A 26332-nucleotide genomic window follows, 5' to 3' on the forward strand; every position below is an offset into this window, starting at 1 on the left:
ATTGATGTAAAAGCATATGGAAATGAGCAGTTGATGGAGTCTGAATATGGTGCATGCTCTATCACTAAAGTGATACACATTGGGTACAGTAGAACCTTGCTATCTCACCAAGCGAGTAAATGCAAGTATCCGCTGCAGTAAGCACGTCTACTATCATCGCATCTAGCTTAAGCATTTCATCAAACAGCTATAAGTCACATGACTGCAACACTCACATGCACTGGGCTCTATCGTGAACTCTAGATCATCGATTCGATCAGACAATCGGCTCTGATTAATCCTTCCAGATGCGCTAGAAGGAGGGCTTGAACCTCCGACCTTGTGGTTAACAGCCACACGCTCTAGCCAACTGAGCTATTACAACTGATTGGTTGTAAAAAGTCACACAGTCTATAAAAGTAGAAGGTTATCTCACACGTAGTACATGCAACGAACGCCGAAGCTGTTTGTTATTGCTTGCACCTTCACACGAACCCACGTGACGGTTGGTAAGTTTAGCTTTGGTAATCATGGGAAGTTTATAGTCACATCCAGGTGCATGTGCAGTGCACGCGTGCACACAAGAGTTGAGACGATCGAGAAGCGCCATCACAGCGAACCAACGGTGGTGTCCGGGTGATCTATTCATTTCCCCTTTGCGAGTCCTCGGCGGATCATAGTGGTTTGTAACTGGAGATGCATGAGATGAGAGGTGAAAGCCAAGGTGCAACCGAAAAACCGATCAATCCTTCGTTGAGTGAGGTTTTTCTTTGTTTTTCAAGTAGGATTTTAGTTCTAATCCATCCAATGGTCAGCACATTTTGACCGGGCCGAAATAGACCGCTCTTTCCTTCATGTAGCAAAGTAAATAATTTTTGCCTAAATTAACCCTTTACAGTTCAGGCCATAGACCTTATATGATGCGCTTCTGCAATAGAGAATATCCAACTAATCTTTGTCAATTTCAAATAAGTGGTGTTTAGTTAGGTTATACAAATAAAAAAATCACAATGTAACCGTTGGACAAAGTCTTTGGAAAACACATAATTGTTTTCTCATTTTTATAGCATTTAGTTTAATTAACATTAATTAAAAAATAAAAAGATATGTTGTATTGTGATGTAACCATCAAATGATATTAATGTAGAATAACCTACTTGATTTTGCAATATAATTCCACTAATGAGTAAACAATTGATATTAACCCAAAAAACTACATTTGTACGATTGAATAAACAAATGTAAAAACTTAATGGACTAAATTTTCAGTCTATAATAGTATAAATTTAAAATTATAATTATATAGAAGAATAATATACTTTCGCTGTTTCAAAATAACTGTCGTTCTAGCTTTGTGTTAAGTCAATATTCTCTAAGGAACCAAGTTTTATAAAAAAAGTATAATATCTAAGAGATTATATAAATACATTGTGAAGATATGTATTATGATGGAGAGGGTGAGTATCTTGGTTTTGTAGATGTTGGTAATAAAAAAATTGACTTGGACCAAGTTTAACATAGTACAAAGTTAGAATGACAACGAATTGAAAAACAGAGGGAGCGCGTTCGAATTGCAATTCAAAATTATTTGCATTTTTTTAAAGAGCCCTTCCTCATCTTTTTTGACAAACATGATGCATATGTAGACGCCCATAATATGCACACACAGTCATCCCTACACACACACACACACACACACACAAACACCATATGTGAGAGAATGGGCCAGTAGGTCTTGAGATTGACGAAGTCACCACATGCACCTTGTAATCGACGGACGCGTCATACCACTGAAAAAAGATGCCCTGCTCTTGGATTTCTATCAATAGAAACCATTATGTTACAAACACTAACTAAAAGTAAAGATAAGCAAAGGAAAATATCGATCTATCATATTCACAGATTCAAAGAGACCACGGAAATGAACGTAGCTAAAGTATCACAAAGAAGATCAACAAAAAACCAATGCAATAGACATAGCAATATTTGCTCGCATTAATTATTTCTCCCTCTTGCTCATTTTTTAATTGTGTTCCTTCTTTACATTGTTCTTTAATATGTCAGCATTAATTTACTTCCTCATGTGGATGAAGCGATAAGTCCTAACTTTGAAGCACTACCTTTTATAGTATTACCTAACCACAGGTAATCCTAGGCACGTATTAAAAATATATTAAAAACTTCCCATGCATTAACGATCGTTACTAGTCTATATAAGGCCGAGCGTCCAACAGATAATGACACTCACCTCTGTAGCGCATCATCACATCGTTTGATGGCGATTGTCTCGCCATCTACTGATCTTCTAGCACTCCTCACCTTTCTCATCTGCCTCCTCCGTTGTTGCGACGCGGGATATGATGTCGGGGTCTACAGCCCAATAATTTTGATCCCATGTATCAGTTGCCCCAACCTGGAGGCGCGGCTGACCAATGTCTACGTGTCGTCACTACCTCGCTGCGGTGCGCTCAAGGGGAAGGGGTGGTTCTCGTTCTGGAACAACACATCTGACCTGTGTTGGAAATATGCCCTAGAGGAAATAATAAATTGGTTATTATTATATTTCCTTGTTCGTGATAATCGTTTATTATCCATGCTAGAATTGTATTGATAGGAAACTCAGATACATGTGTGGATACATAGACAACACCATGTCCCAAGTAAGCCTCTAGTTGACTAGCTCGTTGATCAATGGATGGTTACGGTTTCCTGACCATGGACATTGGATGTCGTTGATAACGGGATCACATCATTAGGAGAATGATGTCATGGACAAGACCCAATCCTAAGCCTAGCACAAGATCGTGTAGTTCGTTTGCTCAGAGCTTTTCTAATGTCAAGTATCATTTCCTTAGACCATGAGATTGTGCAACTCCCGGATACCGTAGGAATGCTTTGGGTGTACCAAACGTCACAACGTAACTGGGTGGCTATAAAGGTGCACTACAGGTATCTCCGAAAGTGTCTGTTGGGTTGGCACGAATCGAGACTGGGATTTGTCACTCCGTGTAAACGGAGAGGTATCTCTGGGCCCACTCGGTAGGACATCATCATAATGTGCACAATGTGACCAAGGAGTTGATCGCAGGATGATGTGAGTTACGGAACGAGTAAAGAGACTTGCCGGTAACGAGATTGAACAAGGTATAGGGATACCGACGATCGAATCTCGGGCAAGTAACATATCGATAGACAAAGGGAATTGCATACGGGATTGATTGAATCCCCGACATCGAGGTTCATCCGATGAGATCATCGTGGAACATGTGGGAGCCAACATGGGTATCCAGATCCCACTGTTGGTTATTGGCCGGAGAACGTCTCGGTCATGTCTGCATGGTTCCCGAACCCGTAGGGTCTACACACTTAAGGTTCGATGACGCTAGGGTTATAGGGAAAGTATGTACGTGGTTACCGAATGTTGTTCGGAGTCCCGGATGAGATCCCGGACGTCACGAGGAGTTCTGGAATGGTCCGGAGGTAAAGATTTATATATGAGAAGTCCTGTTTTGGTCACCGGAAAAGTTTCGGGTGTTATCGGTAATGTACCGGGACCACCGGGAGGGTCCCGGGGGTCCACCAAGTGGAGCCACCAGCCCCAGAAGGCTGCGTGGGCCAAGTGTGGGAGGGGACCAGCCCCAGGCGGGCTGGTGCGCCCCCCCACCAAGGCCCAAGGCGCATGGGAGAGTGGGAGGGGGCAAACCCTAGGTCCAGATGGGCCTTAAGGCCCACCCTTGTGGCGCCCCCCCCCCTCTCCTCCCCTTGGCCGCTCCCCTAGATGGGATCTAGGGATGGCCGCCAGCCCTTGGGGTGGAAACCCTAGAGGGGGCGCAGCCCCCTCCCCCCCCCCCCCCCCCCTATATATAGTTGAGGTTTGGGGCTGCCCAAGACATGAGAACGTCTCTCTTTCGGCGCAGCCCTACCCCTCTCTTCCTCCTCTCCCGCGGTGCTTAGCGAAGCCCTGCGGGATTGCCACGCTCCTCCACCACCACCACGCCGTCGTGCTGCTGCTGGGCGGAGTCTTCCTCAACCTCTCCCTCTCTCCTTGCTGGATCAAGGTGTGGGAGACGTCACCGGGTTGCACGTGTGTTGAACGCGGAGGCACCGTTCTTCGGTGCTTAGATCGGAATCAACCGCGATCTGAATCGCTACGAGTACGACTCCTTCATCCGCGTTCTTGCAACGCTTCCGCATCGCGATCTACAATGGTATGTAGATGCACTCCCCTTCCCCTCGTTGCTAGATTACTCCATAGATTGATCTTGGTGATGCGTAGAAAATTTTGAATTTCTGCTACGTTCCCCAACAGTGGTATCAGAGCTAGGTTTATGCGTAGTTTCTATGCACGAGTAGAACACAAAGTAGTTGTGGGCGTCGATGTTGCCAATTCTTCTTGCCGCTACTAGTCTTATCTTGTTTCGGCGGCATTGTGGGATGAAGCGGCCCGGACCGACCTTACACGTACGCTTACGTGAGACAGGTTCCACCGACTGACATGCACTAGTTGCATAAGGTGGCTAGCGGGTGTCTGTCTCTCCCACTTTAGTCGGAACGGATTCGATGAAAAGGGTCCTTATGAAGGGTAAATAGAAATTGGCATATCACGTTGTGGTTTTACGTAGGTAAGAAACGTTCTTGCTAGAAACCTATACAAGCCACGTAAAAACTTGCAACAACAATTAGAGGACGTCTAACTTGTTTTTGCAGCATGTGCTATGTGATGTGATATGGCCAGAAGATGTGATGAATGATATATGTGATGTATGAGATTGATCATATTCTTGTAATAGGAATCACGACTTGCATGTCGATGAGTATGAAAACCGGCAGGAGCCATAGGAGTTGTCTTTATTTTTTGTATGACCTGCGTGTCATTGAATAACGCCATGTAAATTACTTTACTTTATTTCTAAGCTAATTAGCCATAGAAGTAGAAGTAATCGTTGGCGTGACAACTTCATGAAGACACAATGATGGAGATCATGATGATGGAGATCATGGTGTCATGCCGGTGACAAAGATGATCATGGTGCCCCGAAGATAGAGAACAAAGGAGCAAAATGATATTGGCCATATCATGTCACTATTTGATTGCATGTGATGTTTATCATGTTATGCATCTTATTTGCTTAGAACGACGGTAGCATAAATAAGATGATCCCTCACTAAAATTTCAAGAGACGTGTTCCCCCTAACTGTGCACCGTTGCGAAGGTTCGTTGTTTCGAAGCACCACGTGATGATCGGGTGTGATAGATTCTAACGTTCGAATACAACGGGTGTTGACGAGCCTAGCATGTACAGACATGGCCTCGGAACACATGCAAAACACTTAGGTTGACTTGACGAGCCTAGCATGTACAGACATGGCCTCGGAACACAAGAGACCGAAAGGTCGAGCATGAGTCGTATAGAAGATACGATCAACATGGAGATGTTCACCGATGATGACTAGTCCGTCTCACGTGATGATCGGACACGGCCTAGTTTGACTCGGATCATGTATCACTTAGATGACTAGAGGGATGTCTATCTGAGTGGGAGTTCAATAATTAGATAAACTTCATTATCATGAACATAGTCAAAAGGTCTTTGCAAATTATGTCATAGCTTGCGCTTTAGTTCTACTGTTTAAGATATGTTCCTAGAGAAAATTTAGTTGAAAGTTAATAGTAGCAATTATGCGGACTGGGTCCGTAAACTGAGGAGTGTCCTCATTGCTGCACAGAAGGCTTATGTCCTAAATGCACCGCTCGGTGTGCTGAACCTCAGCATCGTCTGTAGATGTTACGAAACATCTGACATACATGTTTTGATGACTACGTGATAGTTCAGTGCGTATTGCTAACAGTTTAGAATTGTGGCACCAAAGACGGTTTTGAAACGTCGCAGAACATATGAGATGTTCCGAAGACTGAAATTGGGATTTCAGACTAGTGCCCACGTCAAGAGGTATGAGACCTCTGACAAATTTCTTAAGCCTGCAAACTAAGGGAGAAAAGCTCAATCGTTGAGCATGTGCTCAGATTGTCTGAGTACTACAATCACTTGAATCGAGTGGGAGTTAATCTTCCAGATGAGATAGTGATGGTTCTCCATAATCACTGCCACCAAGCTATTAGAGCTTCGTGATGAACTATAAATATCAAGGATAGACGATGATCCTTGAGCAACTCACGATGTTTGACACCGCGAAAGTAGAAATCAAGAAGGAGTATCAATTGTTGATGGTTAGTAAAACCACTAGTTTCTAGAAGGGCAAGGGCAAAAGGGATACTTCATGAAACAGCAAATCATTTGCTGCTCTAGTGAAGAATCCCAAGGTTGAACCCAAACCCGAGACTAAGTGCTTCTGTAATGAGGGGAATGGTCACTGAAGCAGTACTACCCTAGATATTTGGTAGATGAGAAGGCAGGCAAGGTCGACAGAAGGATATTGGATATATGTTATATGAATGTGTACTTTACTAGTACTCCTAGCAGCACCAGGGTATTAGATACCGGTTCGGTTGCTAAGTGTTAGTAACACGAAATAAAAGCTGCGGAATAAACGGAGACTAGCTAAAGGTGAGATGACGATATGTGTTGGAAGTGTTTCCAAGGTTGATGTGATCCAAGATCGCATGCTCCCTCTACCATCAAGATTTGGTGTTTGCGTTGAGCACGATTGGATTATGTTTATCGCAATACGGTTATTCATTTAAGGAGAATAATGGTCTCTGTTTATTTGAATAATACCTTCAATGGTCTTGCACCTAAAATGAATCTCGATCGTAGTGATACACATGTTCATGCCAAAAGATATAAAATAGTAATGATAGTTCCACATACTTGTGGCACTGCCATTTGAGTCATATTGGTATAGAACGCATGAAGAAGCTCCATGTAGATGGATCTTTGGACTCAGTCATTTTTGAAAAGATTGAGACATGCGAACCATGTCTATTGGTATATATGCATGAAGAAACTCCATGCAGATGGATCGTTTGGACTCACTTGATTTTGAATCACTTGAGACATGCAAATCATACCACATGGGCAAGATGACTGAAAGGCCTCGTTTTCAGTAAGATGGAACAAGAGAGCAACTTATTGGAAGTAATACATTTTGATGTATGCAGTCCAATGAGTGCTGAGGCATGCAGTGGATATCGTTATGTTCTTACTTCACAGATGATTTGAGTAGATGCTGAGTGTATTTACTTGATGAAACACAAGTCTGAATTATTGAAAGGTTCAAGTAATTTTAGAGTGAAGTTGAAGATCGTCGTGACAAGAGGATAAAATGTCTGTGATATGATCATAGAGATGAGTATCTGAGTTACGAGTTTGGCACACAATTAAGACATTGTGGAAAGTGTTTCACAATTAATACCGCCTGGAACACCATAGTGTGATGGTGTGTCCGAACATCATAACTACACCCTATTGGATATGGTGCATGCCATGATGTCTCTTATCGAATTACCAATATCGTTTATGGGTTAGGCATTAGAGACAACCGCATTCACTTTAAATAGGGCACCACGCAATTCCGTTGAGATGACACCGTTTAGAGAAACCTAAGTTGTCGTTTCTTAAAAGTTTGGGGCTGCGATGCTTATGTGGAAAAGTTTCAGGCTGATAAGCTCGAACCCAAAGCGGATATATGCATCTTCATAGAATACCCAAATCAGTTGGGTGTACCTCCTATTTCAGATCTGGAAGCAAAAGTAATTGCTTCTAGAAACGAGTCCTTTCTCGAGGAAAAGTTTCTCTCGAAAGTATTGAGTGGGAGGATGGTGGAGACTTGATAAGGTTATTGAACCGTCACTTCAACTAGTGTGTAGCAGGGCACAGGAAGTTGTTCCTGTGGCACCTACACTAATTGAAGTGGAAGCTTATGATAGTGATCATGAAACTTCGGATCAAGTCACTACCAAACCTCGTAGGACGACGAGGATGCGTGCTACTTCAGAGTGGTACGTGATCCTGTCTGAGATATCATGTTGTTGGACAATACTGAACCTACGAGCTATGGAGAAGCGATGGTGGGCCCATATTCCGACAAATGGTTAGAAGCCATGAAATCCGAGATAAATGGATCTTTGAGAAGAAGACGGACGTGGACGGTAATGTTACCGTCTATGAAGCTCGACTTGTGGCAAAGAGTATTTCCACAAGTTCAAGGAGTTGACTACGATGAGATTTTCTCATCCGTAGCGATGCTTAAGTCCGTCGGAATCATGTTAGCATTAGCTGCATTTATGAAATCTGCCAGATGGATGTCAAAACAAGTTTCCTTACTAGTTTTAGTAAGGAAAGGTTGTATGTGATACAATCAGAAAGGTTTTGTCGATCCTAAGGATGCTAAAAGGTATGCTAGCTCCAGCGATCCTTCCATGGACTAGAGCAAGCATCTCGGAGTCAGAATATACGCTTTGATGGAGTGATCAAAGTTTTTGGGTTTATACAAAGTTTGTTAGAAACTTGTATTTACAATAAAGTGAGTGGGAGCGCTACAACATTTCTGATAAGTATATGTGAATGACATATTGTTGATCCGAAATGATGTAATATTTCTGGAAAGCATAAAGGGTTGTTTGAAAGGAGTTTTTCAAAGGAAGACCTGGATAAAAGCTGCTTACATATTGGGCATCAAGATCTATAGAGATAGATCAAGACGCCCGATGATACTTTCAAAGAACGCACACCTTGACATGATTTTGAAAGAGTTTAAAATAGATCAGCAAAGAAGGAGTTCTTGGCCTGTGTTACAAAGTGTGAGTATTGAGTAAGACTCAAGACCTGACCACAGCAAAAGAGAGAGAAAGGACGAAGGTCGTCCCCTATGCTTTAGATGTAGGCTCTACAGTATGCTATGCTGTGTACCACACATGAAGTGTGCCTTGCCATGAGTTGGTCAAGGGGTACAATAATGATCCGGGAATGGATCACATGACAGCGGTCGAACTTATCCTTAGTATCTAGTGGACTAAGGAATTTTCTCGATTATGGAGGTGAAAAGGAGTTCGTCGTAAAGGGTTACGTCGATGCGAACTTTGACACTAATCCGGATGACTCTGAGAAGTAAACCGGATTCGTATAGTAGAGCAATTATTTGAAATGGCTCCAAATAGCGCGTGGTAGCATCCACAAGATGACATAGATATTCGTAAAGCACACACGGATCTGAAAGGTTCAGACTCGTTGACTAATAACCTCTCTCACAAGCATAACATGATCAAACCAGAACACATTGAGTGTTAATCACATAGTGATGTGAACTAGATTGTTGACTCTAGTGAACTCTTTGGATGTTGGTCACATGGTGATGTGACCTATGAGTGTTAATCACATGGCGATGTGAACTAGATTATTGACTCTAGTGCAAGTGGGAGACTGTTGGAAATATGCCCTAGAGGAAATAATAAATTGGTTATTATTATATTTCCTTGTTCGTGATAATCGTTTATTATCCATGCTAGAATTGTATTGATAGGAAACTCAGATACATGTGTGGATACATAGACAACACCATGTCCCTAGTAAGCCTCTAGGTGACTAGCTCATTGATCAATGGATGGTTACGGTTTCCTGACCATGGACATTGGATGTCGTTGATAACGGGATCACATCATTAGGAGAATGATGTGATGGACAAGACCCAATCCTAAGCCTAGCACAAGATCGTGTAGTTCGTTTGCTCAGAGCTTTTCTAATGTCAAGTATCATTTCCTTAGACCATGAGATTGTGCAACTCCCGGATACCGTAGGAATGCTTTGGGTGTACCAAACGTCACAACGTAACTGGGTGGCTATAAAGGTGCACTACAGGTATCTCCGAAAGTGTCTGTTGGGTTGGCACGAATCGAGACTGGGATTTGTCACTCCGTGTAAACGGAGAGGTATCTCTGGGCCCACTCGGTAGGACATCATCATAATGTGCACAATGTGACCAAGGAGTTGATCGCAGGATGATGTGAGTTACGGAACGAGTAAAGTGACTTGCCGGTAATGAGATTGAACAAGGTATAGGGATACCGACGATCGAATCTCGGGCAAGTAACATATCGATAGACAAAGGGAATTGCATACGGGATTGATTGAATCCCCGACATCGTGGTTCATCCGATGAGATCATCGTGGAACATGTGGGAGCCAACATGGGTATCCAGATCCCGCTGTTGGTTATTGGCCGGAGAACGTCTCAGTCATGTCTGCATGGTTCCCGAACCCGTAGGGTCTACACACTTAAGGTTCGATGACGCTAGGGTTATAGGGAAAGTATGTACGTGGTTACCGAATGTTGTTCGGAGTCCCGGATGAGATCTCGGACGTCACGAGGAGTTCCGGAATGGTCCAGTGGTAAAGATTTATATATGGGAAGTCCTGTTTTGGTCACCGGAAAAGTTTTGGGTGTTATCGGTAATGTACCGGGACCACCGGGAGGGTCCCGGGGGTCCACCAAGTGGGGCCACCAGCCCCAGAAGGCTGCGTGGGCGAAGTGTGGGAGGGGACCAGCCCCAGGTGGGCTGGTGCGCCCCCCCCCACCAAGGCCCAAGGCGCATGGGAGAGTGGGAGGGGGCAAACTCTAGGTCCAGATGGGCCTTAAGGCCCACCCTAGTGGCGCCCCCCCCCCCTCTCCTCCCCTTGGCCGCCCCCCTAGATGGGATCTAGGGCTGGCCGCCAGCCCTTGGGGTGGAAACCCTAGAGGGGGAGCAGCCCCCTCCCCCCCTATATATAGTTGAGGTTTGGGGCTGCCCAAGACATGAGAACGTCTCTCTTTCGGCGCAGCCCTACCCCTCTCTTCCTCCTCTCCCGCGGTGCTTGGCGAAGCCCTGCGGGATTGCCACGCTCCTCCACCACCACCACGCCGTCGTGCTGCTGCTGGACGGAGTCTTCCTCAACCTCTCCCTCTCTCCTTGCTGGATCAAGGTGTGGGAGACGTCACCGGGCTGCACGTGTGTTGAACGCGGAGGCACCGTTCTTCGGTGCTTAGATCGGAATCAACCGCGATCTGAATCGCTACGAGTACGACTCCTTCATCCGCGTTCTTGCAACGCTTCCGCATCGCGATCTACAATGGTATGTAGATGCACTCCCCTTCCCCTCGTTGCTAGATTACTCCATAGATTGATCTTGGTGATGCGTAGAAAATTTTGAATTTCTGCTACGTTCCCCACCAACCTGGTCCGGCACAACTACGTGTCATGCTTCGAGGAGCATATGCGCCTCGTCTATGACTCCGCTCTCAAAGACTACCGGAACCTACCTGGTGTCGAGACGCATGTGCCAGACTTCGGCTCCGCCCATGGATTCACCTCAAAGAACCTCGATTCGTAAGTACACACTATGTAACAAGTAATCCACCTGTTGGCTTCCTACTACCTGCTGATGTGTCTACTGATCTACGTTGCAAATTTGCACGCGGTGTATATATTTTGACCTTTTGGAAAAATCTCTAGTATGACGAATGCTTTTGTCCCCAACGTATGGAGTTGTGGATTTGGGAACTGATGTTTACATTGCATTTATGGTGTTTAGGAGCCATAAGGGATTTTGCATGACAAGGGTCCTCGAAGAGCTTGAGTTGCTTGGGTATCGTGATGGAGATACCCTTTTCGGAGCTCCCTATGACCCACAGCATGCTCCGCCACTGCCAGGCCAGCCATGTCAAGTGTTCTCGGACTACTTTGCCCGTTTCAAGGTTCTGGTGGAGCACGCAAGCGAGAAGAACCAGGACAAACTGGTCATCCTCAAGTTCATTAACTGGACTCCCATAACATGGAGTAAGAAACTCATCAAGCACCTGGTCCTCATATTGCCCGCACTTCCAGGAGGCTTTATGGAGGCGCTCACGAACCTCGCCTCAGGACCGAAACCCCTTGTTGTCCCGACAATTCCGCGCTTGAGTTTGCGGCCAATGTGGAGAACCTTCGCGAGTGCCCTTTTATTCCTCCCATCTTCCCTGGTTTTTGGTCACAGGCCGCTCGTGATCACCAAAAACAAGAACTACTCGGCGTATGACTACAAGGACTTCCTTACGGCAATCGGTTTGAACACCGAGGTCATGCAACGAGTGCTTTCGACGAAGCTGAGAGTTGATGCACCGATGGTGCTAATAACATACCTCAACGGCGTCGGCGTGCAAACGCCGGAGCAGGCAGTATACTGGGATGGTAACTTCGATGTGGCTTCCAAGAATGTATATGGCGATGGAGACGGGGTTATGAATTTGGTTAGCGTTCTTGCTCTCGTGAATGATTTGCATAGACAACAACATGCTAACATACACTGTAAGTTCATCAAGATTGTTAATGCTACACACTCTGACATTGTTGTTCAGGAGCATTCGCTCAAGAAGATCATGTATGAAATTCTAGAAGCAAATCACTGAGTCATCATATGTTATTTCTGTTTCTCTTCATATTAAAGACTTCCACCTCACTACGTAATTGTGAATTATTTTTTGATTCAAAATGCGGACCATACCGGTCTCTGCACCGATTGATGTAATTTGATACTATTGTAGAATATTATTCTTTGGGAAAGATGTCAATGTGGAATATTATCAACATATTGTAAAGATTTCCTAAAGGTAAGTGAAATTGGGCACAGCTGCCCGTTGTAAATTGCATACTGAGCGGAAACAATATCAGGAATTAAGGTGATTATATTATTCAGCAATCTTAGCTGGACTCGCGTCGTTGTATCAATGGATTGAAGTAGCTGTTCACAGCCGTGCACATGCACACCGGTACATGCCTTCTTTTTCCCGGTAATATTCAGCGAAAGTTCTCTGGGGTGCAATGAATGTTTTTGGCGGCAATTTATGCGCTGGGGGAATGGCAATTCTTTCATGCGATGCGAACACAGCAAATTTTGCGGAAAAATCCTCTGGTCAGAAGTTTCCATGTGTATGCGAAGAATTGTCATAGAAAACGTTCACAATTGTCATGCACCACCGCAAACGTTCGGCGGCTATTGACGTCCTTTTTGTTGGCAGAAACCCAGCCAGAATATATGTCACCAAGCGTCTGCTGTTCCGTGGCAAATGTCTTTATCAGAAAATAACACTCACACGCTCCCCAACGTGCCCATGCATGCTACTTGCAGGTAGTGTGGTATTTAAAAAAATATGCTCAAATATATACGCATGTACACTTACCTCATATGAACATATGCACGCATATTATATTCCTATAAGCACCACTCCTGCGTGTACTTTGTGTGTAGTTGAATGAATAATCAGGCATGGAGCAGGAGATCATAACCCACTTCAGGGGAGTCCATATTCCCAAGGGATTAAATTATCTCTCCAAATACTAATCGTCTAAACTGAGTGAATCCTCTACATAACTTTTCCTTTTTGCAGGAAGACTTTCCGGCTGTTATCGACAAGGTTGGGCCATCTCCGGTATGGGAGGGATGACAGTGGCCCGTCGACTGCTTGTTCTGGTAGCGGCAATGGTCGTTCGATGGTCCATAGACCTCGATGTAATTTTATGATGATTGAGGTGCTTTGTATTTTCGGTGAATCTTTATAATAGATCTACTCTTTTCGCAAAAAATAGATTTTTTGCAATTACAATAATTAGTAAACAATTGATATTAATTGAAATAAAAAGGCACATTGTATGGTCGAACTCACAAAGGTAAGATCTGAATTGATTAATTTTCTCAAATGATAAGTGCCACACGCGTGGCATGAAACAATCTGGACCTGATGTTTTTTACAACTAAAATTGCCATAAAAAAAAACTTGCTATCCAGATAGAAAGTTGCCATGCTTGACAACTAAAGTTTCCATCCTCGCGTCACTAAACTTGCCATAAAAAACGTTGAGAGTTGCCATGTGTTCGTGCCACACGTGTAACACTTATCAGGGTCCTTAATTTTTCATCTATAATATTATACAGCTAACATAAAATGGAAATACATCATACTTATGGGAATCAATATCTACAAGACTAGATAAATACAATGTCAACATATATTTCATGATGGATCTTATGTGAGTAATTCGGTTTCATAGACGTTGGTGTATATTATTCTTATAAACTTGGACAAACTTATACAAAATTGACTTGGAACAAGTTTTACTTAGTACGTAAAAAATTGAAATAACAATTAATTCGAAATAGAGAGAGTGTGTTGTAACTGCAATTTACATTTGTTGGCATTAATTATTTTCCTTCTTTGTTGTTCTTTAGTACTCTTTAATTTACTTCCTCGTTTGGATGAAGAGGCTAGTCTTAACGTTGAAGTACTGCCTTCTATAGTTTTACCTACCCAAAGGTAATTTTAGGCAAATATTAAAAACTTTCCAAACATTAAAGACGATTAATTACTACTAGTTGTCTATATAAAGCCGAGCATCCAATAGATCGATGTTGGCACTCGCTTGTGTAGCGCACCACCGTATTGTCTGATGGCGATTGTCTCGCCGTCTGCTGATCTTGTAGCGCTACTCACCTTCCTCATCTGCCTCATCCATCGTTGCGGCGCAGGAGGCTATGACGCCGAGCTCTACCACCCGGTAATCTTGGTCCCTGGTTTCACTTGCCCCAACCTGGAGGCGCGGCTGACCAACGCCTACGCGCCGTCGCTGCCCCGCTGCGGCGAGCTCAAGGGGAAGGGGTGGTTCCCGCTGTGGAAAAACACCACAGACCTGGTCCGGCAGGACTACGTGCCGTGCTTCGAGGAGCAGATGCGCCTCGTCTATGATCCCGTCCTCAACGACTACAGGAACTTTCCCGGCGTTGAGACGTGCGTGCCGGACTTCGGCTCCGCCCACGGGTTCACCTCCAAGAACGATTCGTAAGTACACACTATGTCCAAGCACTCCGTTTATTGGATTTGTTACAGGTAGTGCATACATATGCACGGATGACGTTTTCTTCCTCCACTGTTAGAGGTCTGGATCTGGAAACTGATGATCTTTGCGTTGAATTCGTGGTAATCAGGAGCCGTATCCCAACTTGTCTGGTAAGGGTCCGCGAAGAGCTTGAGTTGCTTGGGTATCGTGATGGTGAGACCCTTTTCGGAGCTCCCTACGACCCACGGCACGCTCCGCCGCTGCCGGGCCAGCCATCTCAGGTGTACTCCGACTACTTTGCTCGTGTCAAGGACCTGGTGGAGCGTGCGAGCGAGAAGAATCAAAACAAGCCGGTCATCCTCGTTGCGCACAGCTTTGGTGGCAAGGTCATCCTCGGGTTTGTCAACTGGACTCCCATGGCATGGAGGAAGAAATTCATCAAGCACCTGGTCCTCGTATCGCCCACACCTCCGGAAGGTTTCCTGGGGGTACTCACGAGCCTCACCTCGGGACCGTCCTTCCTCGTCCCATCGGTTCCACCGCTGCTTCTGCGTCAAATGTGGAGAACCTTTGCGAGCACCCTTTTATCCCTCCCATCTCCCATGGCATTTGGTCACAGGCCAACCGTTATCACCAACCACAAGAACTACTCGGCATATGACTACAAGGACCTCCTCCCGGCACTCGGTTTGAACACCGAGGTCGTGAAACGAGTGCTTTCGATGCAGCTGAGAATTGACCCACCGATGGTGCCGACTACATACCTCAACGGCGTCGGCGTCAAAACGCCGGAGCAGGTGGTGTACCGGGAGGGTAACTTCGACGTGGCTCCCGAGAAGGTATACGGCGATGGAGACGGGACCATGAATTTCTTTAGCGTGCTTGCGTTTGTGAAGGAGCTGAGTAGGCAACAACAAGCTAACATACCCTTCAAGTTCGTGGCGATTGCTAATGCTACACACTCCGATATTGTTGTTCAGGAGCATTCGCTCAAGAAGGTCATGGATGTAATTCTAGAAGCAAATCACTGAAGAGTCGTCGTATGTTATTGTGTGTTTTCCTTCATATTTTAAGGACGTTGAAATCTGATCATGTAATTGGGCATTGCTTTTAAAAGGGGGGTCATTCCAGCCTGCACATCAATTGATGTAATTGGACATTGTTGTGGAATATGATTTTCTTTTTGGGAAGATACTGATGTGGAAAATTAATACTCCTGAAGTTGTTGTTCACAGCGGTGCCATACACATCAGGTCAATTCCGCATTCCGTCTAGATAATACTGGAAGAGCACATTATGCATGACCATTTCTCTAGAGGAGCAGTTCGTAGTCACCTTTACAACAGCTGCTGGTCATGTGATACCAGATGCTTGTACTTCTGATCCACGTTCGCCACTCTTGCTGCCTCTGTCAAACCCTTGCTGACCACCATCTTCAGGATGTCAGCACCCTCTTTTATGGCTGAATCAATCTAGGTTCAGAGCAAAAGATGCAAAAAAAGAAAAACATAAGTGCCCGGCTGTCGTCCGTGAGTTAAGACAGATTTTTAATTATTGCCCTTCTACCATGTGGAAGGAACACTTAAGTGGTCCTTCGGTTATCTTCAGGTTGTGGAATACAGCTCCAGTCAGTAAGACTGTTTTCAGTTTGACACACAATATCTTGATGTATATATAGTTTATCCACAACAAAATCATATAATGAAGTTGTTTTGTCGCAGAAAATACTCCCTCGTCATACTATCTATAGTAGAAATGCAGTCATAATGCAGCCTAGATTAATTTTGGTTTGCAGGGAGCATGCAGAAATATGCTAAAAATTAACTGAAATTATGAAATATATTGAAGTCATTAGAACACAGAGCTTGCTTATATATGGGTGTTGGAGTCCTTAAAAATTAACTGAAGTAGATTAAAGTCATTAAAACAGAGTTTCGTTGTATAGCCAAGGGTGTTGTTGTCCTTACTGTTTGGTCACACTTGTCCTAGTGAATGAACACAATCATACAACAATAGAACAAAAGAAGGTGTTTCGAAATTAATTTATTAAGAACTACACCAGAATTAAAATTGGGTAATAAGAATAAGCATAACATTAAACTAGAACGCAAAGGGTAATTATACCCGTTCACGACCAGTCTTGTTGAACTTCTGAAGCACAAAAGCTTTGGGATCCATCTGACCAGGCGGGCGTCCAATCCCTATATAAGACGAACTTTAAATTTTGGTACAGAAAAGGAAAAGGAAATCTGAATCCTGCAGTTGTCAAACCTACCAATCCTTAATCGGCCAAATTCTCGGTTCTTGCGAAAATGGTATATCACACTCTTCAACCTGATAAACTAACAAGGTAATTGTTTCCTGTCAAGATCAAATGAACACCTTGTCTACAGAAATCAGATAGATTTGAGAGACTAATGGTCTGCTCACACACATAAAATAATTTAAAGATGGAACATTCTATTCTATCATACTGATTAAAGAGTGTGCTCATGTTCAGAAGATTTTGTTTTTCAGTAATTGACTAGACATCACAGGCTATGTGAAACGGCAAGTAAAACAAGTAAGGATCATGTTGAGATGTAAAAAAAAATAGGTGCATGCAGGAATACAACAACATACAAGAAATGTAGTTGCTGGAGTAATTAGCTACAGAACGGAAGAAAAGCTGACATCTATGCTTTATCGAAGGTAAGCCAGGTACCCCCTAAGGGCACACTGGCAGGATAGATTCAAGTACGAATATCGCAATCTTGAAAACTTAACCTGATAAATTTCAGAGCTACCACTTTTCTATTTATGTATTTAAACACAACACAGAAATACAAGGTTTTCCCTTTGTAAACTTTTGACACGCAAATAGAACTCTTTCACAAAGCACATAAATGTAATTTTTACTGACCCATTGTGACGTCCATATCCCCCTTTAGGTTGTAAACGAAGAACTCCACATGGCAGGTCTGTGTCATCATATGCCTGAAACTCATACAGCAAAGAACTCAGTTAGCCAATCTAAGGTGTCACCAAGGAAGATTGGATCATAAACACTTACCACTACGACACGGTGGAGTGGAAGCTTATAATAGGCAGCAAGTGCACCAGCCTGTAATAAGAAAGAAAGGTAGGAGTGTCAGGATCACAAGCATTTAACAAGTCATCACAGTTCACTGTCAGGCCAGTTATAATGAATTGTGTGCATGGGAAGGAAAATGTATAGCAAGGTAGAAATCATAAAGAAAAATCTTTCAAAATTGTTCCTTACAGATTCACCGCTGAGATTTATATATGTTTGAGGCTTGGCAAGCAAAACAGGGACGCCATCAACCATCCCTGCATCAATAGAAATGAAAGCACCTTCAGTTCAGTTCAACTCTTTGTACTTGAAAACAGAGCATCAATTGCCCGAAAAGTAAAGAGGAACGTTATTTCTGGGAGCATGTGGATGGAGTGAAACCTTCACCAAATAGTGCTTTGAAGTGATTTTTGGTTAGGGATATGTTCTGAGAGTCTGCAAATGCATCTATCATATCAAACCCAACCTGCAAGGTGAAACAACACAAATGAATTATGTACAATAAATCTGAACCACCTGAATTTCAAACAGAAGATGAGAAGCATAACTTACGTTGTGTCTGGTGGATTGGTACTTCTCACCAGGGTTACCTAGGCCAACAAAGAGCCATGGTTGGATTGCCGAGCATGATGGTGATGATGAGGAAGAGACATAACGCTTAGAAAGAAAGGGAGCAAGTCTGACCCAAAGCTTTCCCCGCATCATTTACAGGATCATAGGAATGTAAACAGCCACAAGTGCAAAGCCTGATGGCAAAATCTGCAAAGGAAACCAATTTGTTCTTTGAGTGCTCACTGGACATGCTGCAACAAACAAGAGGCCGAAACATACTTATATGCGACACAAGCCCTGCACATCACATACTATCTTATTATACATCACTAAATGACTTCCACTATGATGTAACAGCATATCGAAATAAGCAGCTAATAGTAACTGAATATGGCTCATACTTTGGCACTGAAGCGATGCACACTGGCCACAGTAGAACCGAGGCACTGAAGTGTTTCACTAAGCCAGTAAATGCAAGTATCCGAGGCAGAAACAGCTCGAACAGTCAAAATTTGTAACCATCGCGTCTAGCTTAAGCATTTCATCAAACAGCTGTAGGTCACATGACTGCAACAGCAACACGCACTGGCCACACCCTAACGCCTGCGTTGCAAAACTATCCTGAAATCTAGATCATGGATTTGATCAGACCGTCGGCTTTGATAGCCACCACGAAATGCTAATCCCCCAAATGCAAGCCGCCGTTACACTCGACGATTCAAGTGCAAAGCGAGGAGGGGAAACCAGAGAATGCTTACAGGTCGGCTGCAGAGGGCGCGACCCCGAAGCCCCGCGGCGGCGACGGCACGGCCAATCAGCGAACTTCTCCCCCACCGCGCAGCAAGGCCCAGCGGCGGCGGACGCCGGGTTCGGAACCGGAGCTGCCTCGCGAGGACGGCAACGACGCCGAAAATAAGCCCTGCGCTGAAGCCCACTGATGCACCCAATCCTGGGCGTCGTGGGTTGGGAGCGGCCGCCGGCTCCAGCGCCGTCGCGTGGCCTTTCTTCTCCGGGAGGGTTTGGCGTCGCTAGACAGTGTGAGGGTAACTCATGGGCTCATGGCCCATTCTGTGTGGGCTTTTGGTTCATAGGAAAAGCAGCACAACATTTTTACTTTATAAAAATAGAAATATTTACTTTAGTATCACTATTGATGTCAAAAATAAACTTAAGTATCACTATATTCATCCGTTTGCTTCAAAGGAATGAAGCAAAACAAAAGTGAAAAGATAAATCTTTAAACTCACTTTCAAAGGGAAAACTATCTAATTATACCGCTTCATGTGGTTGGAATTCAACTTACTATGTGTAGTAAAAAAAATTGGTCCCCAATTCTTGTGAACCAAAAACATCAATTTCAAAAATTGATGTGTTTTTATGCCCTCTGTTTTCACTTACATGCCTATCATATTGCCGCATTTTTCCTACTTTAAGGTGTCAAAATGCTACAAACCAAATAGACCCTAACACTTAGTGGATGTCACTTGGTATTTGAACTATATATTTGTTTTACAGCAAAAAGTCGTGATTGCTATTAAAAAATGTTTGCTAAAAAAGGTATGTACATTTTTTCGGACATATATACACTAAGGAAATATACATCGAATTTCTACAGTCAATTCTGGTAAGGTTCAAGAAATTTAGTGTATGCATCCTCTTTATTCAAGTTGTTCAACACCAAGACAGGCATATCAGGATAACGTGAAAAGTATACCCCATTTGGAATGTGAAAATTCAAAAAGTTGCTAATATAAAAGCAACAGCAATTGAATTTCACGTATCTTAAAAATCAATCAATATCTTAATGAAGAAAAACCATATGAAACCTTCAAAAATGGTGTTTGGATGTCATATAGGAAAAATACACGAAATTGTATACACATATATTAGAGAATTTAATTTCCTCCATCCGTATGAAATTCAATGGATTCTAGGATAGCTATTCCTTTTTGCTAATCAGCACAAGAAAGCATTTTTATTGGAAATCCTATCCTTCGAAGCTAATCATTTATTACAAAATGGGGTCCTAAAATAGTACATGAAACCGAATCAATGTTCATCGTTCGAAGATGTCTGTGTGCTTTGATGAAAACCGGTGAATAAAATAGATAGTGTGTGTCGTGTGGTTGTTGAAAACTAACGAATAAACATATATATACATTAAAAGTAAAATAAGAAAGTTGAGAAAAAATACAAAAATCAGGTGACAGATATATTAGGATAACGTGAAAAGTAGACCTCAATTGGAATGTGAAAACTCAAAAGAGTGCAAATAGGAAAAGAAAGACAATTGAATTTCACGTATCTTAAAAATCAATCAACATCTTTAGGAAGAAAAACCATATGAAACCTTTTTTCTTTGCAAATGTATTTGGATGTCACATAGGGAAAATACACGAAACTGTACACACATATATGAGAGATTTTAATTTCCTCCATCCGTATGAAATTCAGTGGATTCTAGGATAGCTATTTCTTTTTGCTATTAGCACAAGAAAGTATTTTTTATTGGAAATCCTATCCTTCGAAGTTTAAAGCTAATGATTTATACCAAAATGGAGTCCTAAAATAGTACATGAAACCCAACCAAATATTCATCCGTTCGAAGATGTGGCGTGGTTTGATGAACAAATAGGTACTGTGTGTCATGTGTTTGTTGAAAACTGATGAGTAAAAAAAAATATTAAAAATAAAATAATAAAGTTGAGAAAAAAATACAAAAATCAGGTGACAGATATATTAGGATAACGTGAAAAGTAGACCTCAATTGGAATGTGAAAACTCAAAAGAGTGCAAATAGAAAAAGAAAGACAATTGAATTTCACATATCTTAAAAATCAATCAATATCTTTAGGAAGAAAAACCATATGAAACCTTTTTTTTTCTTTGAAAATGTGTTTGGATGTCACATAGGGAAAATACACGAAACTGTACACACATATATGAGAGATTTTAATTTCCTCCATCCGTATGGAATTCAGTGGATTCTAGGATGGCTATTTCTTTTTGCTATCAACACAAGAAAGCATTTTTTAATTGGAAATCCTATCCTTCGAAGTTCAAAGCTAATGATTTATACCAAAATGGAGTCCTAAAATAGTACATCAGATATTCATCCGCTCGAAGATGTCGCATGGTTTGATGAACAAATAGATAGTGTGTGTCATGTGTTTGTTGAAAACTAATGAGTAAAAAATATATACATTAAAAATAAAATCAGAAAGTCAAGGAAAAAATATATAGAAATCACTAGGAGAGCTTGAACCTCATAGCTTGTGGTTAAGAGCCATATGGTCTACCCAGCCGCCGCCTCCAACGTAGCCAGCCGCCGCCTCCCCAAAACTAGGGTTCTTTGCCTCCCATCGGCGCGGGCGCCGGCGCCGGTCCGTCTCGTCTCCGGTGGCCTTAGGGCCATGGAGGCGGAGTGGATCTCGGCCTTTGCCAGTGGGAGGGCTCCGCTTTCATATCTTTTTTCGAGCTTTGTTAGGGTTTGTGTCCTGCTCAGGAAGGCGAGACGGCGGCGGCTCCCTGAAGATGGAATAAAGGTCTCCCCGTCTAGTCCCCGTTCCGGTGATGTGTGTAGCATCATCGGTGGGCGTGTGGAGGTGTGTCTCCGACGGATCTGTCTTTGGTGGATTTGCTCGGATCTGTTCGTCGTTCGTCTTCGTTCGTGTGTCTTCAGGTTGGATCCTTTTGATCTACGCTCTTCATCTGCGGCGGTTGCTGTTCTGGTGTGTTGGTTCCATGGGGCCTTAGCACGACGACTTCCTGACTGTCTACTACAACAATGTTTGCCCGGCTCTGGCGAGGGAGGGGCGATGACAGCTGTGCGCCTTCGGCTCACTTCAGTGCTTGTAGTCGTCGCTAGGTGGTCTACGGTTCTGGATGTAATTTTTATCATTTCTAGTGTCCGTTGTACTACCATGATTGAAGATGAATAGATTGAAAGTTTTTCCGCAAAAAAAAAGAGCCACATGGTCTGGCCAACTAAGTTATTCTAGCTCTTTTGCCAAAAATATTTTCAAATCATTATGATATCTTCAAGATCAAATGTCTTTTGATGAGAAAAAATAACATACACAAGTAACGTGACTGCAAAGAGTACCATGGTTGATGCTTTTTTTTTAAGGATTTTAGTACTAATACACAAAATGGTAAACTGATATGTTCTTTTTTTAGGACCAGGAATTGCAACCATACATGAGCACAAATTCTAGGGTTGGTGCTACTTGTATCTTATATGTTCTTAAAAACAAGGAAACTTGCATCTGCGTATGATATAATACATCCTAATACAGAAATAAGACTGCCACTTTGTAAGAGGTTTCAACACTTCATGATATATGATACTTCCCATGTCATAAACTCATAAAGTCATAAATACACGATGGATATTTTAAAGAGCAATTGAAAGACTAAATAAACCTCTTCTCAGAGCTCTTCTCTTTTTGCGAAGGATAAGATCTACTGTAAAAATTCATTGAAAGTACAAAGCAATTCACATATACTAAAATTTACATCGAGACTTCGAGACAATCGAACGACCACTACAACCTCAACAACATATTCGATACAGCCAGGAGGTAGCGAAAAGCAGAAAAATCTTAGTCCATGTTCGAATGGCAAGGAATCCGCAACATGGATACCAAAGATGGTGCCCTTAACCGGTTGCTAAAGTTGCTGATGTGATATCTCTGTTTTGCAGAGGTGATTCTCAACTAGACTAAACGCAGATTATGTCCATACTCACAATCAAGGGAGAAAAACTAACTGATCGATGGCATGTAATAATCAAGCTTCTTTCCATGCTTTACTCTTAGTTGGATCTCAATCTTAATGGGTTCCTCAGACACAATTGCACATTGTCCGGTCAAGTGCAAAAAAGGATCTTGCAACTGTCATCATTATAGTTGCCACTAACAAATCGGTAGTGTTGTCATCGAAGCAATTTTTTTTCGTAAAGGAACAACCACGTCAATGATTTGGCAGAAAGGGCCACCTTGGAAATCATTGACAAAACTACTACTCCCATGGCACCAGCGCTAGGTGACTCATGGCACTTGCCACCATAGGGGATGGTGATAGGTATTATTCATGCATTGCTGATACGTCTCCGTCGTATCTATAATTTTTTATTGTTTCATGCCAATATTCTACAACTTTCATATACTTTTGGTAACTTTTTATACTATTTTTGGGACTAACATATTGATCCAGTGCCCAGTGCCAGTTCCTGTTTGTTGCATGTTTTTGTTTCGCAGAAAATCCATATCAAACGGAGTCCAAATGGAATAAAAACGGACGTAGAATTTTTTTGGAATATATGTGATTTTTGGGAAGAAGAATCAACGCGAGATGATGCCCGAGGGGGCCACGAGGCAGGGGCGCGCCCTGGGCCCTCGTGGCCACCCCGTAAGGCAGTTGGTGCCCTTCTTTAACCGCAAGAAAGATAATATCCGGATAGAGATCGTGTCCAAAATTCATCCCAATCGGAGTTACGGATCTCCGGAAATTTAATAAACGGTGAAAGGGCAGAATCAGGAGCGCAGAAACAGAGAGAGACAGAGAGACAGATCCAATATCGGAGGGGCTCTCGCCCCTCCCACGCCATGGAGACCATGGACCAGAGGGGAAACCCTTCTCCCATCTAGGGAGAAGGTCAAGGAAGAAGAAGGAGGGGGGGGCTCTCTCCCCCTTACTTCCGGTGGCGCCGGAACGCCGCCGGGGCCATCATCGTCACCGCAATCTACACCAACAACTTCACCGCCGTCATCACCAACTCTCCCCCCCCTCTATGCAGCGGTGTAACCTCTCTTTTACCTGCTGTAATCTCTACTTAAACATGGTGCTCAACGCTATATATTATTTCCCAATGATGTATGGCTATCCTATGATGTTTGAGTAGATCCGTTTTGTCCTATGGGTTAATTGATGATCGTGATTGGTTTGAGTTGCATGTTTTATTATTGGTGATGTCCTATGGTGCTCTCCGTGTCGCGCAAGCGTGAGGGATCCCCGCTGTAGGGTTTGCAATATGTTCATGATTTGCTTATGGTGGGTGGCGTGAGTGACAGAAGCACAGACCCGAGTAAGTAGGTTGTTTGCGTATGGGAGTAAAGAGGACTTGATGCCTTATAATGCTATGGTTGGGTTTTACCTTAATGATTTTTAGTAGTTGCGGATTCTTGCTAGAGTTCCAATCATAAGTGCATATGATCCAAGAAGAGAAAGTATGTTATCTTATGCCTCTCCCTCAAATAAAGTTGCAATAATGATTACCGGTCTAGTTATCGATTGCCTAGGGACAAATAACTTTCTTGTTGACAAAAGCTCTCTACTAAAACAAATTTAGTTGTGTCTTTACCTAAACAGCCCCTACTTTTTATTTACGCACTCTTTATTATCTTGAAAACCTATCCAAAAACACCTACAAAGTACTTCTAGTTTCATACTTGTTTCCGGTAAAGCGAACGTTAAGCGTGCGTAGAGTTGTATCGATGGTCGATAGAACTTGAGGGAATATTTGTTCTACCTTTAGCTCCTCGTTGGGTTCGACACTCTTACTTATCGAAAGAGGCTACAATTGATCCCCTATACTTGTGGGTTATCAAGACCTTTTTCTGGTGCCGTTGCCGGGGAGCAATAGCGTGGGGTGAATATTCTCGTGTGTGCTTGTTTGCTTTATCACTAAGTAGTTTTTATTCTTTGTTCTAAGTTGTTCTCTATCTTTAGTTATGGATATGGAACACGAAATACCAAAATTTTAGGTGTACTTGCTACTCAAGGAGATGGGGAACCTCCTAAAACCCTCGATGCTGGTTATGTGAAAAATATTATGCACTACTTTAATAATCCTAAGAAAACCCCATTCAATTATGTAATGGGAGACACGTTGGATCAACGTGAATACTTTAGGGATTATCGCTTGACTCAAAAAGGGAAACTATTATGGGATCAAATTCATATGTTGCATTGGTATGCTCGGGAACTATGCTTGAGATATGATTATACTTGTTGCTTTAGGATGAAGGCTCCACACCTTCCCTTTTCATGCAAATTTAATGATAATGAAACCTTGGCTTCTTATGCTAAAGGTATATATGATTACTATGATGTGGAACAAATGGAGGAATTCATTGCTTTTATGGGTGCTTATGAAATCGAATCTTTGTTTAAAGAGTGTGAAAATCTTTATGATGCTGTTTACAGAGCTGAAAATTTTGCTATACTTAAATATTGCTATGAGAATTATAAATTCAATTCCGATATTGATGATTTTATTGAGAGAGTCTCCGCTGTCCAAGAAGAGACTAATATTTTGCAGGAGTCTATGGAAGAAGAAATTGATGAAACTGTGAGCTCATTGGATGAAAAAGATGATGAGGAGAGCGAAGAACAAAAGGAGGAAGAGCGGATTAGCTACCCGTGCCCACCTTCTAATGAGAGTAACTCTTCAACTCATACATTGTTTAATTTCCCTTCGTGCTTACTGAAGGATGATTGCTATGATGACTGTTATGATCCCGTTGATTCTTTTGAAATATCCCTTTTTGGTGATGCTTGCTATGCTTGTGGCCAAGATGCCAATATGAATTATGCTTATGGATATGAACTTGCTATAGTTCCTTATGTTAAACATGAAATTGTTGCTATTGCACCCACGCATGATAGTCCTATTATCTTTTCGAATTCTCCCGACTACACTATATCGGAGAAGTTTGCCCTTATTAAGGATTATATTGATGGGTTGTGTTTTACTACTACACATGATGATTTTGATAGATATAATGTGCATGTGCTTGCTGCTCCTACTTGCAATTATTATGAGAGAGGAACTACATCTCCACCTCTCTATGTTTCCAACACGATAAAATTGCAAGAAACTGTTTATACTATGCATTGGCCTTTACTTTGTGTGCATGAATTGTT

General features: G+C 42.7%; 3 protein-coding genes across 3 annotated transcripts; 2 read left to right on the plus strand and 1 right to left on the minus strand.

Moving 5' to 3' along the window:
• The first annotated feature begins 2246 nt into the window (after positions 1 to 2246).
• LOC109778469 (lecithin-cholesterol acyltransferase-like 1) lies at positions 2247 to 13392 on the plus strand. The gene is made up of 5 exons (XM_040400737.2): positions 2247 to 2489; positions 11146 to 11299; positions 11505 to 12329; positions 12513 to 12558; positions 13336 to 13392. Exons 1-5 carry the CDS (start codon positions 2255 to 2257, stop codon positions 13390 to 13392), a joined length of 1317 nt encoding a protein of 438 aa, XP_040256671.2. The 5' UTR covers positions 2247 to 2254.
• A 983-nt stretch (positions 13393 to 14375) lies between these two features.
• On the plus strand, positions 14376 to 15968 carry LOC109778477 (lecithin-cholesterol acyltransferase-like 1). Its single transcript, XM_020337049.3, has 2 exons — positions 14376 to 14780; positions 14927 to 15968. The coding sequence occupies exons 1-2, from the start codon at positions 14392 to 14394 to the stop codon at positions 15807 to 15809; spliced, it is 1272 nt and encodes a 423-aa protein (XP_020192638.1). The 5' UTR covers positions 14376 to 14391; the 3' UTR covers positions 15810 to 15968.
• On the minus strand, positions 15954 to 19468 carry LOC109778487 (CRS2-like protein, chloroplastic). The gene is made up of 9 exons (XM_020337057.4): positions 19162 to 19468; positions 18404 to 18610; positions 18233 to 18317; positions 18041 to 18108; positions 17831 to 17881; positions 17681 to 17754; positions 17054 to 17112; positions 16903 to 16979; positions 15954 to 16250 (listed from the first exon to the last, which is right to left on the minus strand). Exons 2-9 carry the CDS (start codon positions 18554 to 18556, stop codon positions 16116 to 16118), a joined length of 702 nt encoding a protein of 233 aa, XP_020192646.2. The 5' UTR covers positions 18557 to 18610; positions 19162 to 19468; the 3' UTR covers positions 15954 to 16115.
• Positions 19469 to 26332: the final 6864 nt, after the last annotated feature.

Source organism: Aegilops tauschii, chromosome 2, assembly GCF_002575655.3.
Source record: "Aegilops tauschii subsp. strangulata cultivar AL8/78 chromosome 2, Aet v6.0, whole genome shotgun sequence".
Taxonomy (NCBI): domain Eukaryota; kingdom Viridiplantae; phylum Streptophyta; class Magnoliopsida; order Poales; family Poaceae; genus Aegilops; species Aegilops tauschii.